The 21,113-nt window shown below is 56.0% G+C and overlaps 1 protein-coding gene across 1 annotated transcript in view; it reads right to left on the reverse strand.

The window, feature by feature from the left end:
- Itpkb (inositol-trisphosphate 3-kinase B) overlaps window positions 1-21,113 on the reverse strand; it is an 81,526-nt gene that overhangs the window by 41,490 nt on the left and 18,923 nt on the right. The window contains exon 2 of the mRNA XM_013017279.1: window positions 20,685-21,107. Coding sequence (XP_012872733.1) covers window positions 20,685-21,107 — 423 coding nt within the window. The remainder of the gene's footprint in view (window positions 1-20,684; window positions 21,108-21,113) is intronic.

Genomic DNA, 21,113 nt, shown 5'->3' on the forward strand with positions numbered 1-21,113 from the left:
GAGGGATCCCGGTGGGGGGGCCCTGGCCTGGAGGGGGGTATCCCGGCGGAGGGGTATCCTGGCCGGGGAAGCGGGGGAATCCCGGCCCGGAGCGGGCCCGAGGCCGTCCGTCCGTCCTTCCGGTGCCCGCACCGCCGCCCCGGTCTCGGCAGGGGACCCCCGCCTTCTCCCCCTTCCCGCCTAACCACGAGGAAAACCTGGCCGAAGGCGGCGACCCCTCCCAGCATGCCCCGCGGCAGGCCTGTCACGTGAGGGGAGGGCCTGTTACCCAGGCAACGGGCCGCAGGGGGCGGGGCCGGGGCCTCCCGGGAAACGGGGCGGGGTGGGGGGAAGGGGGGCGGGGGGCATCCTGGGAAACGGGGTGGGGGGGCAGGGCGGGGCCTCCCGGGAACGGGGGCGGGGGGCATCCTGGGAAACGGGGTGGGGGGGCAGGGCGGGGCCTCCCGGGACTCGGTGCGGGCTCGCAAGGGTTGAGTGTGCTCCAGCCTCGGTTTCCCCGCACAGTGGGGCACAGTGCCTTTCTACGCTTTTGGTGCAAACCAAAAGGGGCCCGGCCCGCACCACCGAGGCTGGTCACACCCCAAAGCCAACAGAGCTGGTCATGAGGATTCCTGATTAGAACTTGTGCATGAAGAGCACGCGTTGGGCGCACGGAGGACCCGGCTCTCCCCTCCGGTGTCACTGTACAGACTGCACAGGCGGCCACGGCCGTCACTGGGAAGAGGCCACTGTACAGACTGCACAGGCGGCCACGGCCGTCACTGGGAAGAGGCCACTGTACAGACTGCACAGGCGGCCACGGCCGTCACTGGGAAGAGGCCACTGTACAGACTGCACAGGCGGCCACGGCCGTCACTGGGAAGACCCCCCACTGTACAGACTGCACAGGCGGCCACGGCCGTCACTGGGAAGATCCCCCTCTGTACAGACTGCACAGGCGGCCACGGCCGTCACTGGGAAGAGGCCACCGTACAGACTGCACAGGCGGCCACGGCCGTCACTGGGAAGAGGCCCTTTCTCAGTGGGCAGTGAACAGAAAGACGTGAACACCTGCGGATAAATCCAATGGGGAAGAAAGTTGGCGGGGCCTGGGGTCAAACAGCTGGTCCTCTGGCACCTGACACAGGCATTTCCAAGCTCATCAGCTACTTACACAGTCCAGGAGGGATGGTGCCCAAAGCGTGCCCTGCCCTGTCTAGGAGCAACGGGTCTCCACCTTCACAGCTGGCGAGAAAACCTGCCCTTCACCTAGCTTCTATGAGTTTTAAACTCTGCCCCTTCAGAACAAATTTCTCAAGGAAAGTTACTGAGAATATGAGCTTTAAAAAGAGCCACAGCATTGCTCTTGTTTGGCCAAACATTTTGAGATGAATTCCAAGACAGGGAGCAGATGAAAAGAACATCAGCAACTATGAGAGACCAAAAAGGTCTAAAAAGAAGTTCAAGGTCAGCCACCTACGGGCTCTTCGTACTCAAGGCCAGTCTCTCACACGGGAAAATCATCCTAAAATTTCGTTTTGTTTTGCTTTGTTTTTTAAATCTAGTGGACAGGAGGATAAAAGAGATTCCAGAAATATAACACTGGAGTTGAGGTTCAGAGACCACCCCCCTCCTGCCTCAAACCCAACAACATACCAACTAACTGGCTTCTTGGGCTAAACCAAAATATACAAACTGCCTTTACATGTGTACAGATAGTCCCATCTCTGGCCTTCACCAGGAAGACTCCTGACTGCAACTGCCTCCTCCCCATTCCAGAGGTTGGCTGGCCTCCACCGCTAAAGACTAGCTTCCCCGTAGCTACACCAGCTGACCTTGCACGTTTTCTCCTGACGTCTGAGAGCGGATCATTGAGGCTGAAATCACTCCTTAGACTTCCCTGTTAGACAGAGAGGTCATCTGAGGAATTAGAAACACCAGTCTCTGGGAAATGAAGCAAAGCCTCTTAAAACAAGCAAGCCTAGTGAGTTAGGGAAGGCAGTCAACTTAAATAAGCAAACCTGGAGTGCTAGGAAGGCAGTTATGGAGAAGCTGGAAAAGATGTTTCTACCACTTTCTAACTCGCAAGCACTCATGGGCTCACATAAACATCAACCCACCAGCCTCCTCGCCCCTGTTCCAGGCTGCTAAAGGGCTTTGACAGGAAGCAGAGGTGGAGTTCCGAGAGCTGCTGGGAGTTACCAGATGAGCCTCCTTCCCAGGAGGCAAAGGTCAAAGACCACAGGGCCCATTCCCACACCACACCGGGGAGGACTCCAGCACAGTTCCCAACAGAGGCATAAACAACTTAAAACGAACAAGGTACCACGGAAGTGAACTCTGAAAAGCAACAAATGCCAAAGTAATCCATAGAAACACCTGGTTGTGAAACTCTCTGAACAGTCGTTTCCTACAAGTTAGTCTAAGAGGCCACCATTTGGCTCAGCTCCACCGCTGGGAACCTTCTAGAAGTCAGTTTTGTAAGTAGAAAGGAACATCACAGATCAACAAGTCTTGAGTTCTAAAACCAGGTTGAGACAAGATTCAAGTTTCAAAGCTCCTGGAGGGTTGAACGGCCCGTGAAATGGCCTTTCTCCAGGAAAAGGAGTTCCAGCTTTCAATGGCTTTTTAAAATGGTACCAGACCCCAAATAGATGAAAAACTCTTATCTGAGCTGGATACAGATGGCTCATGCCTATAAGCCTAGCTACTCAAGAGCTGAGATCTGAGAATCAAGGTTCAGAATCAGCCTGGGCAGAACAGTCTCTGGGACTCGTATTTAGCTCCAACTAGACAGCAAAAAGCCATGATCAACAAAAGCTGACTGAGAGCTCAGGGCTTTGAGTTCAAGTCCAGGTACTGGCAAAACAACAACAATAAACAAAACAACTCTGATCTGGTCCAGCTTCTGGATTATCATAGATAAGACCCAGAAAACTCAGCACGGACTCCAGGGAGCAGAGCAAATTATACATCAGCTTCCAAAGCTGGTTGGGACCTGTGAGCGCAGGACACCAACCACAGGGGCTCATACCGCCGTTTCCACTTCTAATTACAAGGATTGGGGGCAGGCTCCAGCGCCACTCTGTCTGGCTTTCTGGGCCTGGGCGTGTCCGGTGTGATTCTGTAGCTGAGGTGTACAGATGGCCAGGGACTTGCTCAGGTGGGTGGATGTACCCAGCCAGGTGGCACCCAGACACCAGTTGTCAGACAAATTGCTTCTGGGGGCACAAAAAGGAGTTTCTGGGAAGCCTAGTCTCCTCAAGGTGGGAAACAGTTCAGTGCTTCAGTAAAAACCAGCCTCCAGTTGGTCTCCATGTCCAGGCCAGGCTAACTAAGACCAATTTCACAAGGAATCAAAAAGGCTAGTTAGGAACAAAAGCTTTGTTGCAAAGTGAGGCAGTGGATGGAATGCATCTGTAAATAACATAACCCGTAACTTACTCCATTAAAAAAAACCCACTAGCCTGCGACCAGCGGCTCCCCAGAGGGACAGGAACTTGCAAGAGTACAATGAAAGAACGTCCCACAAAGATAACAGAAGAATTTCAAATTCAAACTTTAAGGGACAATTGGACAAGGGCAAACCACAAATAAAGCCCAAGGGTTGTGGAGAAAGGGAGAACTCCCACTCTGCAGGTGGCCCTGAAACTGTCGGCCTTCCCAGAGAGCAGTGTGGGAAAAGGAAGCAAGCAAGCCACCCCTGGCCTTGCCCTTGCCCTCTGACCCTGAACTCCCTCAGAGAGGAACATTTCCCAAGGAAGTGACTAAACGGAGAGGAGCAAGCCCGTCGCTGCCGTTCTGCCACCGAGGATGAAGCTGCCCACTGGTAAATGTAGGTGACGTCAGCGAGGCAGAGTGGTTCAAAGCCAGAGGTCAGAGTGCAGCTCACCCTAGGGCTCACTGCACACCATTGAACATGAGGTCTCAGTGAGATAACCCATGAATCGAGATGTTATTATTCTGTGTTCATTTAAGCCACAGGCAAATGATCTATGTCAATAATAAAAAGAAAGTGTGAAATGTCAAAGCACAGTGGCTCCTAGCTGTAATCCTAGCTGCTCAGGAAGCAGGGATCTGAAGAATGAAGGTTTGTTTGAGGACAGTCCGGGCAAAAAGTTCAAAAGAGCTCATTCACAAACACTAAGCTGGGCCTGGTGGGATGTGCCTATCATACTAATTATGAATGAGGTAAAAATAGGAGGATCGAGGTCCAGGGCTGGCCCAGGCACACATACGAGCCCTATTCAAAAACAACCAAAAGCTGGGCGCCTGTGGCCCATATCTGTAATCCTAGCTACTCAGGAGGCTGAGATCTGAGGATTGCAGTTTGAAGCCAGCCTGGGAAGGAAAGTCCATGAGACTCTTATCTCTAATCACCAAAAAGCCAGACATGGAGCTTTGGCTTAAGTAGTAGAAACTAAACCTGAGCAAAAAAAACTCAGAGACAGCACGTAGGCCCTGAGTTTGAGTCCCAGCACCGGCACACATGCGCGCGCACACACACAAAGCAACAAAAGCTGGAAACGTGGCTCAACCTGCCTAGCAATCACAAGGCCCTGAGTACAAACCCCAATACTGAAAAAAAAGAAAATGTGAAGTGGACAAATGATAAAATCAAGAGATAAAAAAGTAGATCAGATTATAGCTATGGAAAGCAAATTTAATTTATAAAAAAGACCAAGCTAAGCCAGGCACCTGTGGTCTCATACCAGTAAGCCTCGCTACTCGGGAAGCTGAGATCTGGACGGTCTAGGTTTGAAGCCAGCCCAGGCAAAAAAGCCTTAGAAACTCCATCTCCACTTAACCAGACTAAGAGCTATGGCTCAAGTGGTAGAGTACCAGCCACAAGAGTCTGAAGCCCTGCGTTCAAGCCCTGGTACAGAAAGTGAATGAATGACGCTAAGAATGAATTAAGTCATTTAGGAATGATTCTCATTAGCACCTTACTGTGCAATGTTCAAGGTTTTATGGCTAACCAAAATGAGCAAGGTAGGGATGGCAGTTGTTTGTGCACCTGACTCTCCTCCCAGAGACTCTAAGACTAAACACTAAGCATCAAAACCAAGCATGTAACATGTTCTGTCCAAGAGGACAGAGAGGCTGCTGGGAGCCACCAGAAAGAGCCACCCTCTCCCTCCGTGTTCCCAGCGGACCCTGGGACTCAGCCGACACCCAGTGATGGTGCCCCGCTTCCTCTTATACACAGCTGCTCCTAGAAGGCAGGGAGCCGGCTCCGCAGGGAGCCCCACAGCCCAGGCCACCCTGGCCAGGACCTCATCCTCAGGGAGAACACAGCGGAGGCAAGGTCCTGGTGTCTCCTGGGCTCCGGAGTGTGTGTGGGGCACAGCAGGCCGCACAAGGCCGCAGACCTCACCACGGCCTGTTCTCTGGGGGCCTTCCGAAGCCTCTGCCGACCAGCGCTGTTATTTCCGGATCTGCTCACACAACAGAACCTGTGACAGTGCCCTGCGGGGTAGGTGGCCGGAGGCCGCTCAGGGTGCTGCTCTTCTGCATTTCAGATGGCTGGAGAGTGGCTTCAAGCACAGGTATGTCCGCCAGGCACTTGGCTATGGACAGGGACCTTTGCATTCATGCCAACCACAGAGGTGCGCCCTGCCCCCCATGCTGTGGGCTGAGAGGACAGCTGGCACCGGCCTGGCCACCGACGGCCTCGCTGGCCGGGGACGCGCGAGGTACCAAGAGTATGGCACTGGAAAGGTAAGGGAGGGCCCTGCCCGTCACCTTTAGAATAGCAATCAAGGCTCTTTTAAAGTGACCCTTTTGGTCATAAAATCTGCTACTTTTCACTTTAACACGACAAGTGAGTTTTAATAACCTACTCGTGTAAAGGACCAGTTGAGAGAACTGAATCATCCAAAACTAAGTCTGAGAAGATGTGAGTGAGGGTGGAGGGTCACGCGGCGGAGGCGGCTGACCTCGTGGGAGTGGCTGTGGCGGGGGCCTGGGCAGCATGGCGGCGGCACACACGCTGCTGCTGCTGCTTCGAGGACTTCAGCTGCAGCACAGAGCTGAGCACCCAGACCACACATCCGACACAGAATGCCCAAGACTGCGGGGACGGTGGCCCTTCCCCATCAGGCCGCCTTCTACGGCTGATTCCCTGGGTGAACCAGCTCCGAGCAGCAGGGTCACCTGCTTCCAGACAACCCTCAGAGCTCTGAGCCTGGTGTCCCGTGTCCTGACCCAGTCCAGCACCAGCCCAGGGCCAGGACAGCCAACTGGACACGGGACCGAGCAGCCGGCCACAGGCGCGCTTGTCCCCTCTGCCTCCATCCCCACCTCCTCCGGGAGCTGACTTGGGAAGTGTGGAGGAGAGTGGCTATCCTCCTGATCTTTTGGGGAGCACCTGTGCGCCCCAGGACCTCTCCTCACTCCCTGCTTCTCTCTAGGAATGGGGGGACCACGGGGAAGCTTCAGGTACAAGGGAACATCAGCAGGGCCGCGTCATCTGCAGATGTTTCTGGCATTCAGACAGCACGACACCATGTCATGAATGCCTGGGCATGGCCTGCAGCACCTCCTCCCTCCGCCAGACGCTTCTTTGCCCTTTGACACTGGAGCTCCTGGCGGGGGGGGGGGGGAGACACACAAGCAGCCTTCACCGCTGACCACTCCCGCCCACCAGGTGCCCGAGGGAAGCCTTGCCTTGTGTGCTGGAGGTCTGGGTGACCATCCCCATCCTCACCCCCGAATGCCCAGGAGGAGAAATACTAATGACACCAGAAGGATGCAGATAAACCCAGTGCCCGCCGGGCTCCGCCAGCTCACCCACGAGGCCCGTGCTCCCAAGCAGGAGGGAAATGAAACTTCATCTCTGTAAAAGCGAGGCCAACACCCTGCCCAAGCTTCCAGAACATTTCTGGCCTGTCCTCTCCCTCTCTCCCGCTCCGCTCCTGCTGTGTCTGCCTGAGATGTCTGCCAGATGTCAGTTCCAGGGATGGATGCCCAGCCTGCAGGTCCCAGGTGGAGAGGCCAGGCCGCTCCGGACGCCAGAGCGCCCCTGGGGCAGAGGTGGTTGGGAAGGCAGGGGCCGGGAGGCTTCGGTGTTGTCAAGGAGGTGACACATGGAGGGTGGCATTCCTTGGGAGCACTGTCCACACCCTACTCCCGCCGAGTGCGGCAGGCTGGCTCCGGGCAGCCCCACGCAGCCGGGGAGCCCCACGCAGGGCTGGCTCCAGGCAGCCCCACACAGCTGGGGAGCTCGCCAGAAGGAAGCAGGCAATTTTCAGGGCACCTCTGTACCAGGCCTCCCCGGGGCCCCCCAAGCCGCAGGAGAGGGGCTCCAGGAAGTCTCCTCACCACAGCACACAGCAAGGCCCGTGAGGGTGGAAACTTCTCAGGGCTGAGGTCATGGTGGTGGTTTTATATATAGCACCTGCGCCTTCCGGAGACCTCAGCTCAGGGGAGGAGGGGCGGAGCCGCCTTCCTGTCGCACAGAAACGGGGCCCCTAGGCCTACGGCCTGTCACAAGTGCTGGCAGCCAGGGCCTGGCGCATCCACGCATCCACGAGGGGCCCCTAAGCCAGACTGAAGAAGAAGGTCCAGCATCCCCCTCCCCGGCTGGCTCCCAGCGCAGACCCACCCCAGGCTTCTGAGGCACTTACTGGGAGGAGGGAGATGGGCTCTCGGGGGGGCCCTGCTCCCCAGCCTGCGGCCCACACACCAGCTCGTCTCTGAGCAGGCCACTACACACCTATCTGCACACACTGCCTGTCACTGTCCCCAGCGCCGGGGGTCTTTCCACACCCCCATCCCCACCCCATTCCCCGGTCCTGTACCTCTGTGAGTCGAGGCTCCCTCTGAGAAATAAACCATACAGGCCAAGGTATGAAAACACCAGAGAGCCACAGAAGCAGCAGAAGCCACAGAAGCTAGAGGAGGGAGGAGGGAGGAGGGAAGAGAGGGTCAGAGAAGTGAGGGAGGAGGGAGAAGACAAACACCACGCGAGCAGCCAGCTGTCCGCAAGCCAGGTTGGTGCGATGTCATCTCACCCACAGCCTCCACTTCTCTGGGACACATGTGCGGATACAGCCATGCCCCTGCACACACGCATGTACACACAACAGCTGCTCCACAAATCCATACCAGACATACACACAGACACCTGCAAACCCACACATGCACACCTACACACCAACACCTCACGTGTGTATACGCACACACATTCACTAACACGCCACACACACACCACACACACACACACCGACTCTGAGGAAGCCCCAGAAGGGAGGAAGCACTGGGCCTGGCTGGCTGTCTAGGGCCCTCCCCGAGGGCCAGACTGCCTGCCTCAGTATCCCTTTGAGTGGACGCTGGCAGGCTCACTGTCCACCACACATGATGCGAGAAACAGCTCAGGTCTGGAGCAGACACTTTGTGGGAAGGGAAGTGGCAAGCAACGGCTATTTTTATCTGTTTTCTAAGACCTCGGTGCCCTGTGTCAGGGGTGCCCTCCCCTTTTCCGGTCTCATCCCGTTTTAGACTGGCTGTAGCTGGCTCCCTATCTTCTCATCCCAGAGCCTGGGGCTGGAGTTGCTTCTCCAAAGGGAAGGCGCCTTGCTCCAAGAGGGGTTTGTTTAGGTGTTCTAGAACCATTGTGGGCACCACTGCTGGCACATCTACCCAACTGGCAATTCCCAGGGATGCCATTTTTACCTCCTCCCCCATTAACCGTGAGCTGCCTGCCCGCATCCTGAGCAACTACCATACCCTCTGCCCTCCGCCAGACACGTCAACACGCGCAGACAGCGTTCATCTTCAGAACTTCCCCTCTCCCACTCCACGGTCCTCACACACACAGAAATGAGGCCTAGGACATGATCCAGACGAATCTTTTGGACACTTGATGGTCCAGTGTTTTCTCCTTAGAGCCACACACAGGCTCTGGGGAGACAAGGCCGCATGCGTTCACCACACTCGACCCCCACACTGGGCCCCAAAGGTGGGACTGGAGACTTGCTTGTTGATCGAACGCAAGCAGACTGGATGTGTGACTTATCATCTGTTCATTCCTCGGCCTCTACCGTGAGCAGCGTCCTCAGCCTGGGACATGGAGCCAGCACGGCAGGTGGAGTCCGGGCTGCTGGGGTTGATACTACAGCATAACCTAACTGATCCTGACTATTGTACAAGACTTGACATGAGAATGATAACTGCAGCTGAGAACCTGGCTTGCTGCCTGAGGGGAGGAAGAGGAGTCAGAGCAGACTCGTTAGCCAGGCCTGCGTGCATGCTCCGGCACACGGGAGGCCTTCTGTTTTCAATCATCTTCCCCACCCTTGACCAGGTGGATGTGACAGCACCATCTCTGAGAGCGACCCTCGTGTTCTGCGCCTAGAGCACTGACCTCTGTCCTGGACCCTGCAGACACGCACTGCTCTCTCCCATCCGGGAAGGCTGGGAGAGCGGCAGTAAGGGCCCGCCCCAGCCCAGGGCATGGGCCCCTCAGGAAACACATGGCCGCCCGTGGTCTCCCTGTGGGTGGGGCCCAGGCTGCCCTCGGGCAGACCTCCTGTCTGGAAGCCCTGCGTTGTTTGATGATGGGTGAGCAGCCTTGGTGGTCACAGCTGTGTAGGGCGGTCTGGGCCGGACGGCGCTCAGCACCCTCAGTGCACAGAAACACCCACAGCAAAACGCAGCAGGGTGCCAGGGCTGGAAAGCCTGCTCCACAGGGCCTGTCTGAGTAACAGCCTGACTCTTGATGATTGGAACATCACGCATGCCACATCACGTGACCTCTCTCCAGCCACATCATGGACCCCTGACAGATGTCAAGGATTGCCATGGTCTCCTCTAGTGAAATGAAGGCCGCCTAACCTTCACCTCTGCCTGCGTCCCTCCCCGCCTGCCCGCAGAGCTTGCTGGCAACAGGGAGCAGGCCAAACCCTCTGCCAGGTACCAGAAACACAAACGCCTGCATTCTGCTCTGTAGGGCCTCTGCTGATTACATGGGCTTAGTAGAAAGCCCACTATGCAAAGCACTAATTCAAGTACAGAAACTCTTAGAATACACCAGGAGACAAACACACACAACCATCCTGGCAGAATGCAAGTTCAGAGCAAATAAACTTTACAACGAAGATGTTATCCCGGAGGAGTGATTGGAATCAAAACACACAATGACCACAGGCATTTTATGCATGATGGATTCAAAGACCAAGGGCGTGAGCAGCACATCTTGATCTGAATCAGGAATGTAACCAACTCTATTGAGTAACTTCAAACCAGCATCTCAAATGTATCCTTAAGATACACATTGAACAAGAAGAAAAATCAGAACCGAACAGTTGGCTCCACTCCATCATTGGTCTTAGGCCATGAGCTGACCACCGGGTATGCTGGACAATTCTGGGCCATGGGGAAGTGTGGATGGTCAGTGCTCCTATCCCACGAGCCCATTCTGGTCCCCAGACTCGGGTCTCCTTCGACAGACGTGCAGGGGAATATTCTTCCTGAAGACACGCACAGGTCCCAGGAAGCAAGGAGCCAGCAGGCTCGGGACCACAGGGTGCTGGCGCTAGCGGGCCCTTTCCTTCTCCTTTGCTGATTTCTTTCAGAGAAGCCCAGAGGAAAGCAGAGGGAAGGGGTGAAGGGACACTGTGCATTCATTTGCTTTTCTTTTTCTTTTCAGGACCACCAATCCTCTGGACAACGTTCCCTAAATACAGCACCTGAGTCGCCCGGGGCTGGGCGGGGTCCTTGGAGCCGTGGGAGTGATGGTGCGTGGGTCAGCCGCCGTCCGGGCTGCTGCACACCGCAGCTCCCTCTAAGAATGGCTCCTGAGGGACGGAGGATGTGGAGAGCCAGACCAGACCCCCTCACCCTCACCCCAGGCCTGGGCCTTCGGATGCTCTGCCCACTCTCCCAAAACTCCTGCTCTGGTTGAAAGCCAGATCCTTCATGGGGAGGGATAGCAAAGAAGCGCATCAACCCACATGTGCGGGGGTGGGCTGTTCGGGAGCACTGAGTCAGAGCAGCTGTTAAAGGCTGGGTTCCATGGTAGAATCTTGCCTGAGGGGTTCCGAGTTCAATCCCTGAATACCAGTCAGAGAGCCTAAAACTAAAGTGTACCAAGTGAGACTCCTCCCTCCAACTAAGCGCCAAGAAGGCTGAAAGTGAGTGGCACTGCGGCTCAAGTGGTAGAGTGTTAGCCTTGAGCTGAGGAGCTGGGGGACAGCGCCCAGGCCAAGTTCAGGCCTCATGAAGACTTAAAAATAAAATGAAGTAAATACACACCTGGGGCACATGCAACCCAGAGCTGTGCTTGTGGGTATGACGGTCACACCAGCTTTACTTCCAACAGCTAGAGGTAGCAGGCGTGCCTCCTGGAAGTGACAGCCGATCTACCGCCAACCCCACCTGAGGGATGCCCAGCAGAGGCGGGCAGCCAGGCCGGTCAGGAGTCCCTGAGCCCTGGGCCTGCCCCAGCCCGGCCACTCTCTGTCCACGCAGTCCGTGCAATGCTCCACTCTGTGGCTCCGGGGGCCACGGTGCCCCTGGAGACGGCGACCCCGAGACCGCCCATCAGGAAGGTCTGGCAACCCCTTTGGAAGGACGCTTCCTCTCTCTTATCACCCAAGTTTCCTGAGTGGGAGAGGCCTGTGGACGTGGGGTAGCTCAGTTCAGTTGGCGTGCAGGTTTATCTTCCTGTGTGGGGTCTATGGATGGGAGCCTGGGCCACCAGCTCCCGATGCCTGGGCGCGTGCAGGGTCCGGGAGGCCCCTGGCGCGTGCAGAACTGGCTCCTATCTGCTGGGACTCGGCCCATTCTGCGAGAGCTCCCTGGGAGGATGCGGGGGACACGCTGTGCACCTCCCCCCCTGCCCCCCCCACCCCCCAACGCCCCGCAGCCAGCGGCCGGAACTTCCCTGCCTTTTAGCCTGAAGAGTCCAGCCTGAGGGCTGTAGAGCAGCTCCAGAAAAGTACTGCTGCTACAGAGGCCTCCATTGGTCCCCGTGTCTGGGCAAAGGTGCAGTCTCTTAGAAGGAAGAGTCTCTTTTTAGTTCCACCTCTGTGAGGGCCGCCGGGGACAGACAGCTTCCAGACACACCATCTCCCCCTGGGCCAGTATCTGAAGTGGTGACCAGCCCTCACCTCTCGAGGCGTGGGGTGGAGCCCAGGACTCTCACAGAACAAGGCCCAGCCTCGGGCCCCCCAGAGCCTTCGGTGCCCCCAGTCCTCCTGGCTGGCTGGCGTGGCCCGTGTGGCCCACGGACTCTCCACCACTGTGGCCCCCACGGGCTGTGGCCCTGGAGGCCGATGGTGACAGACCAGAAAATCTAGGCCAGGCCCCAATGCCAAGGGAAGGATGCCAGGCGGACCTGCGGGACCTCCCGAGGCGCAGGGGGGGTGTGGCGGGCCTCCTCCCCGCAGGTGCGGTGGCTCTGGTCACACCCAGCCCAGCGGGACTCGGTACGGCTCCTCTGCGGCTCCTCTGCATTAGCCAGCTGGGGGCAGGGGGCGCTGATTTTTAATATACAGTATGACATCACAAGGTAAACAGCACCTCAGACGCTGCTCCATATGGCTTTTGCTGGAAATCAAAACTAATCACGGTCCTGTGTACCTTTCCAGCCGGGCAGGAAGGGAGCATCTGTCTGTCCAGCACACTGGCCACAGTCTGCCCGTGAGGTCCCTGCGCGGCCTCCTCCTCCTGCCTCCAGGAGGCCCTTCAAGCCCTGCAGATGTAGCACTCCAGAGGGTGCAGGCCCCCGGCAGCATGTCAGGGTCTACAGGCCTGAAGTGGCCTGCCACGGGGCGGGAAAGACGGAACTCCAAGCACGAACACCGCAGTCCATCGTGCAGAGGACCCCCCGCCCCTGCATCCCCTGCACGGCAGAGAAGGGCTGGGGTGGCAGGCAGGGGTGCCGGGGCCCCGCGCTGCCAGTCTAGGCTGCTCGGGCGCAGTGCATCTCTACTAAGTATTCCTGCAAGGCTGCCTAGCGCGGAGCCGGCCGCCTGGGCCTGGCGGGCTCTGTCCAGCCACTCCTCCGGGCTTTCCTTACGGCCCATCAGCCCGGTGTCTCTACACTGGCAAAGACCTGCCCTGCCTGGGAGACCCGTCAAGACAGGGCCAACACGGCCAGGGCGGGCAAAGTGGGCTGCACAGACCCCCCAGGGCCTCTGCCACGGCAGCCCTCTCAGGAAGGCCTCCTCGTCCACAGGTGCTGCCGGTGCCAGAGTGGCATACGTGCACACACGTGTGTGCACACGCACAAACACATGAGTCCCATCCCAGTCATTTCCCCTCAGAAGCTACAAATAATGAAAGGATACCCCACGTGCCAGGCGTGGTGGTACACACCTATAATCCCAGCACTCAGAAAGCAGAGGCAGGAGGGTTTTGAGTTCGAGGCAAGCCCGGGCTACACAGCAACGCTGGGTCTCCAGCGCACCTCCTCCACTACAAGATGCACGAGAAAGCGGGGCAGAGGGGGTGGGGGCAGGGGACGAGCCTCCCTGGCCAAGCGCTGGGCCTTCCGTGCCCAGCGGACCTCTGCCAGTTTTCACCTCCAAAACAGAATAAAAGGAGGCCTGTCACCCTGTGCCAACAGCGGACTGTTTTGGAAACTTTTTCATACTCAGAGCCTTGGTAACAAAGAGAGGACTTTCCTGCCACCAAGGGCTTCGGGAAGAGAAGTTCTGCTGCCCCCGGCCTCCCCGCCCCGGGCGCCTGCGGCACTTAGGATGGCCAGGCAGGATGCTCGGTGGAAGCAAGTTGGAGACCCACTTCAAAGCTCTACTGAGTGCTGGGCAGAGCAGCACAGGCCTGTGGTACCCAGTGACTCAGGAAGCGGAGATAAGAGGATTCAGGACCTAGGCCAGACCTGGGCAAAAACAAAAGACACTATGGGAAAAAACAAACCAAAGCAAAAGGTCTGGAACGCGGCTCACAGGGTAGACAGGCCTCAGGAAAGCTCCAGGTCCAGAAGAGAGAAGGGAAGAGCTGCTCCTTTATCCTCGGCCTGGTCCCCGAACCACACTGACTCCCGTCATTTCACAGCAGCCGGGGCAAGAGCCTCGCGCTGGAGGCTGCGGAAGGGAGGAAGGTTTGGGAGTCTGAGGCAGAGCTCAAGTGCAAGGTAGGCAGACAGGCTCAGGCTGAGTGCTGAGAAGTACCTTGTCGGCAGCAGCCCTGGATGATGGAGTGTGTGTGTGTGTGTGTGTGTGTGTGTGTGTGTGTGTGCGCGCGCGCGTGCTAGACGCTGGGTGTCAGTCTGTGTAGGGTCCGAGGTCCCTGGGGTGGGCAAGGTTGCCTCCCAAAGCCAGAAGTCTTTAAACAGTCCTGTTTCTCGACCGCGTCTAGCAGCAGGAGCATGCCTCCCAGGCCCGTGTCTCAGGCTGCCTCCTTAGCACTGCTTGCTCCCCAACTCATCTACTCCAGTTCTGCCTTCTGCGTCTCACCACGTGTGGACTCGTACTCGATGAGTGTCCTGCCCGGCAGTGATCCCCGGCTCCCTGAGCTTTGCCAACGCCCTGTGCCTGCTGACAGGCGCTTCGCCTTTGGGACAGCCTGGCATCTTCTTGCACCAATGCCACATAGGTACCCTCTGTGGGCTGCAACTTGCACATCTCAGCAAGAAGAGCCACTGCAAGGGAGACCCAGTCCCTGAGTTTCTAGACCTATCCCGAGGCCAGGCCAGGGGCACTCAGCACAGATTTGTTTAATGTTAAAAACTGAAGACTTGGCTGAAACCTTTTCTTCCCTTTCCAGGGCCCAGCTGAGAGGCCCAGCAGGAAGCAGGTGGGAAATCAGTGCCCAATACCATACTTCAACTCCCAAGCAGCGCGCAGCCTCCGAGATGGGCACACAGACCCCCGTGGGCTCAAGCCGTGAGCCTCTCACACCACCAGTGTGCTTTCAGGGTCACGCTGGCCAGGGAGCCCACTCAGGTGGAGGAGGCGTCCCCAGGGTCCCGAGACAAGGCGACGTCTGCCCCTCTCCTCCCTGCTGCCCAGCGCGCGCGCCCGTGTCAGAGCGGGCTCGGCCATGGCGGAAGGCTTGTGTAGCTTAGTTCTGCTTTCTGTCTTCATTTATTTATTTTTTACTTATTTATGTATGCGTCCATTTGGGGACTTGAACTCAGGGCCTGGATGCGCTTCCTCAGCTCTTCTGCTCAAGGCCAGCACTCCACCACTTGAGCCACAGCTCCACTTCCAGCATTTAGCAATTAACTGGAGGGAAGAGTCTCGTGGACTTTCCTGCCCAGGCTGGTTGCAAACCACAATCCTCAGATCTCAGCCTCCCGAGTAGCTAGGAGTACAGGCCTGAGCCGCCTGTGCCGGGTAGACATCTTACTTCTGACCTAGTGCCCTGGTGCAACTCGTGGTGAGAAAACTTCCGAAGGAACATCATAGTTTTTGTGATGAAAACTAAGGCAGGCAGGAGGAGCTGGCTCTCCCACGCGGCGCTCTGTGAAGACCCGAGAGGCGGAGGGCTAGCAGCCTGCCCTCTCCACAGAGGAGGACACCAAGCCCAAAGAGGCCAGCTGCCCAGCCCAGGGCCACTAGTGTGACCCTTAGGGTCACCGACTTAAGTTCCAGAAAGGGGGTGTCCTGCATGATTGAGGGTGAGCACGCTGAGGGCCTCAGGGCCCCATCAAGACTAAAACACCGATTATAATGCTCCTAAAGCACCCACACCAGCAAGCTGCATCTCCAAGGGCTTCACAAACCCCACCTGCGCCCACCCCACCTCCCGGCCCCCAGCTTCCCCGCCCTCCACTCAGTAATCTGCTTCTTGGAATTATTTGGCCCTGACAAAATCTCCCAGCCGTTGCTCAGACTCCTGGCAGTTGGTTGGATTTTCCACTTGACATTGTCAGGAGATTAAACTGTTTATCTCTCGGTGGACAAGGCCTTTCCAGTTTCCTGCTCACAGATTCAGGTGTGATAAGGATTATAGGAGACCCGCCCCACCCCTCCCCTGCCCCACCACGCGGAGGCGGGTCTCACCAAACCTACAGCTTAAATCACCGACGTGTATAAAGAAAATATTACACATGTGTGCATAAGCAGGAGAGTAGACAAACACGGCTCCTACCCACTGGGGCACTCAGCAGGAGATCCTGCCCAATTATACGTTTTACAACCTAGTCATCAATTGCCATAGTGAAGAGGAAAACAAATTGAGCTGAGCCTGGAAAGAATGTTGGTGAAATTGGAAAAACACTTGCTGGGAACTGTGGGGGGAAGTGACCTCTCTCGTAATTGTCCGGTCCCCAGGCCAGGTTGGGCCCTGCCCCAGCTCTAGTTGCAGCAATAATTACAGAGATGGCAGGTTGAGTGGGGGGTAGGTTGCACCGCCAGGCATCAGGAACCCCACTCCGCCTGCTAACGCAAGCTGAACACACCCCACAGCGAAGGCAAATGTTAAGCACTGGTAATAGAAAATGTATCACAGCTGCTTCTTGGAAAACAGGACAATGGATTTATTCATTCTGCTTAAATGGATGAGGGTAGGAGGAGGTTGAGTAGAGACAACCCCTCAGAAGAGGTAATGAAAGAAACTTCTATCAATGCCCAAAGGCCAAGGGCAAAACATCTAAGCTGTCCCCTCCCAGGATGCACCGGGACCAACCTGACTGCGAAAGGCAGGGAACCCAGGGAGGAAGGGCCCAGGCCGGCATCGCGTGCGTCACTGCTGGGTCAGGTGCGCCTGGTCCTGTCACCCACCAGAGGAGCTGTGGGTCTGGATCATTTCATTTTCCCTTTCCACACGGAACCTGATTATAAAATAAAACGCAAGGCCACCAGGCTCACGGAGAGTGGCACTATGGATGCACTCCCCAGCCACACTAGCCAGACTGCCTGATTCCCTGCGCTGTTTTTCTACATACTCATAGATGGGGAGATAAACAATACCTAGCCCCCCTCTCCCAAGAAATAACAAGTGCACAGGTTCATTCTGCCTCATCACCCGGTGCTCTTATTTTTGTTCCTTATAAAACATTCTATTTTAGACTGCTAGAGATCAAACCCAGGGCCTCACAGGTGTTACACGAGTGTTCTAACAGAGATGTGTCCCCAGCCCTGGTTAGCTACAAAGTATAGCAGCTGATGTGAAATGTGAAACAAGAGAATCAAAACCTTGACAGAATATAAACATGTAGCGCTCTGACTTTTGTTGGATGGGTTTCTGTTGCGTGCTATCAAGGCAATAAAAGGCCCAAGTGAAACTCATCAAAGGGAGAAGATCGCATTTCCAGCACTGAACTTTTTCTCCTTGGTGGTACTAGAGCGTGAACTCAGGATACCCATGCTTGCTGGGCAGATGCTCTACCACTTGAGCCACACTTCCAGCCCTCTAACAGTGCATTCTTCATAGAACTGTGGAGAAACATACCAGACAAGTTGGGAATGTTGGATGAAATGACTATCTGAATGCAGCCCTGGCACAGAGCCTGGAGCCCGGCCTGGGGTCTGTCCTGAGCCCAGCACACAAACTCCACACACAGGGGTCGCGCTGGTCCTCTTCCCTTAAGACTTGAATACAGCAGGCCCTTTTGCTACCCGCTCTTCGTCCAGGTCTCATGGAGCCTCCAAATAATCCCCAGTTCCAAAACTGCACACAGAGAGAAGTACCAGGCCTGAGACGGAGGAGCACATGGAGAGAAATGCAGAGCACAAGATGGTAGCTTTCCCAGGTCTCCAAGGTGACCCCACTGTTCGGTTAGTGATGGATAGTCAAGTGACACTCTGGCAACTGGTCGTGTAAAATCCCCAAGAAATAGCCGGCACTCAGGGGACTCCCCATGGAAGCGTTCAGTGGGTGCCTTTGTAAGCAATGAACTCCTCCTGAATCACAATGCCAATTCTACCTAGGAAGGGGGGGAAATTTCCTTGTAAGGCTCACACTTGTCAGGATTGAGAGCACAACATCACAGGATCCAAGGCCACAGTCTCCTGTCCTGTCAACACAGGTTAAAGGGAACAATTCCTGAGCTACTTGTGAATCACTTGTTGACTATTCGAAGTCTTACGGCTTCCCCACTATGTACAAAATCCTTCAAACATTTTTTCTTTCAGTAACTAAGTTGAAGTTGACACCTGACAAAATAAGCCTAAGCAATGTTATCAATGCTCCTAGGAATAGAAATAAACTACATAAAACTAATCTAATCTGTCACGACATTTCACAACTGTGCCAACAAGATCAGAAAATCAACGCAGTAGCAGGTAGACTTCTTGGCTCATTCTGAGGATGGTTTATGGCAACTGTGCAACCCAGCCTCTGAAAGCAGCATTACTTTATTAGGCTTTCTTGTAAGTCCAAACGCTGGGTAACTGTCCAGCAGTCTTCCGGCAAAGCCTAAATATTTGCATGACAAGCGATGTTGACAATCAACCTCAGTTTTGCTTCTTATTTATGTGAAAGGATTTTATGGTGGCCAAATACTTTCATTTTCTTTGACAGTCTTTGAACTGGCTCTACCACTTGAACCCAAGCATCCAGCCTTGACTTGTTATTTTGGAGATGGAGTCACACAAACTTTTCTGCCAGGAATGACCTTGAACGTTGGTCTTCCTGATCTCACACTCCTGAGTATCTAGGATTATAGGTGTGAGCTACCAGTGCTCAGCTTTGTTTTGTTTGTGTACATATAATTGATAGCACAATTTTGGAAAAATCGATACAAGCTAGGTACTTTCCTCCTGAGGCCCAGGTCTTCCTACGTAGACCAATAGAGGAACATGGAGAACCGAGGGAGTCTGCCTTGTCTAGAAAGAGAGAGAACACCACCCGAGTTCGGCACATTACCCAGTCTCACAGAAGAGTGTCCACGGGTCCAAATGTAAGCCACTCACTGTAGGCAGGCATGTGGCACCATCACAGCTGAGCAAGCTGTGAGTCTGATCCTGTGGGAGACCTCCTGCCACACCAGCTGGGGCACACAGCATCACACAAAGCCATTCTTTAGAGGAACATGGGGCATACCACCGGGGGCCCTGGACACCGCCGACTCTGCCACGCGTGAGAGTGAGCATGTGCGTGCTCCGTGTCTGCCATAATTTCCAGTTGGCGACCTACCCCTAGACAGACAGACAGACAGACAGACAGACACACACACACACACACACCCCATTCAGAGAGGGAGCTCAGTGAGAGATTTTTCCCCCTAGTTCTACATTGTGGGTGTCTAACTCTATTTACAGGTGCGAGGTAGATGACGGTAGCCTCACTGCTACCTCTCAACGTCACCTGGCTTGAAAACATCACTTACCCGTCTGGGTTCCCACTTGGAACCTCTCTAGCAAATGGAAAAAAAAATCAGCTGTCACCGTGTATCTCATCTTCAGTGTATTTGCAGACAAGACCTCATTTCCAACATCAGGCTATACAAACTGTTTTGATAACCAGCCAATGAGAGCTGCTGATCCACCACAAGAAAGGGCAAACGGGAAGGTGGAGAACAAGTTACAGCGCGGCGGGCATGCAGCCAAGCTTCAGGGTTCCAGAAGCAAAGGCAGCGAAGAGCGGCGCACCAGCTGTCCTCATCCGCTGGGCCCTCGACTGCTGGGGGGCAGGGGGGGCTCCTGGGCCACAGGGCGCTTTTCCTCTGCCCCTCTCCAGGTGCAGGGAGCCTGTGCTCTGTCCTGACACCAAGTTCATCCTTGGTCCAGACTACCAGCGGAAAGCAGAGTTCGCAGAAAAGAACTCAGACAGATTTCTGAAGCCGAAGCAGGAGAGAAACATGCTTTGGGAGTCCAAAACCCTGAACAAAGGGTGCCGAGCAGCCACCCAAAGCCCTCAGCTGTGGAGGAGGAAGTTACTGAGGTGCAGTGGACTGCATCAGACAGCCAAGCCCCAATCCCAAGGCTACCTCCCGGCGGCGCAAGCCCTCATGCTGGAAGCAAGAAAGTCCCCACACTCGGCCAAGAGAAAGGCCAGACTGGGTAGAAGCTTCAAGTCTTACGTTCTTCTGAAAGGAGCAGACCCCCGAGACGGCAAGCAGGCCATGATGGTCCACACAGCCATGCCTACGGACACACTAGAAAACACACCTGCAGGGGACCGGCTGGGGCATACCCCCTTAGGAGTCACCTCCAAGGTGCCTGCTGCAGGCAATTCAACTTCAAACAACACTGTTACCAAGGAAACCGCGTGGCTTACAGCATCGTTTTCACTTCAGTTCACACATCAAGCTGTACCTCAGTTACACTGACCACAGGATACTGCCATGTCCTGGCCAGCCCTACCGAGGCCCTGTGGCTGCTCTCTCATGGCCTCCCACAAATGCATCTTCAGGGCCAGGCCTGTCCTCCCATCACCACCGGCCGGTCTGGCCTACTAGGAAAGGCCAGGTTAGTTTGATGGCATCTTTGTCAGCCTGAATGAATCCCGGCTTAAGTGTTTCACCCGATCAGACAAAAGCTAGACTCGGCAGCTGTGCTCACTGTGGGGACTCACCGGGAAGTTCCGCGTGACGCATATTCCCAGGGAGAGGGGTATCCCGGACAGCAGAGCGACAGACTACTGCCCCCACTACAGAGGGCGTGGCCAGAACCTCAGCGTGCCACAGCACACACACACACGCCGGGAGCTGTGACTTCCACAAAGCCCTGCTCAAGTCTCCACAACTCAGTGGAAAGCAAGAAAACTGGGGGGGGGGGGGGGGTAGACTGGAGCAGTCATGGTCTGCTGATAGCAGCATGGATTCCACAAAACCCGAGGACCCGACTTACCACTCTTGGCTTCTGCTGGTCCAGGGTGTGCAGGAAGGCTGCGTTGGGGTCCAGGGTGCGTTCGGGGTCACTGGAGATGTCCTCCTCTGAGTCCTCATAGGAGGAGGAGAAGCCGGTGGAGGAGGCAGAGGAAGAGGACAGCTTCCTCAGGGGCAGGCTGCCGCGGGAGCTCCCCTGGGGCTCCTCCGAGGCGCCGTCCTCCTGGGCGCCCAGGTCGGTGATGATGACGGCGGGGATGGCAGGGAGGCCGCCGCTGTCTCTGGGGGACGTCGTGTCCCGGTCCCCGGCCCCTCGGTCACGCGCAGGGCTTTCCCAAGTGTCCGCACTCGGCCCTGTGCCGCACGTCCAGGCCGGGCCGGTGTCCTCCGCGGGGCCCAGCACCGCCCCGGGGCTCAGAGGCGGCGCGGGAAGGCACGGGGGTGGCTGCCG

This window comes from Dipodomys ordii, unplaced genomic scaffold (genome assembly GCF_000151885.1).
Source record: "Dipodomys ordii isolate 6190 unplaced genomic scaffold, Dord_2.0 Scaffold35, whole genome shotgun sequence".
Lineage (NCBI taxonomy): Eukaryota > Metazoa > Chordata > Mammalia > Rodentia > Heteromyidae > Dipodomys > Dipodomys ordii.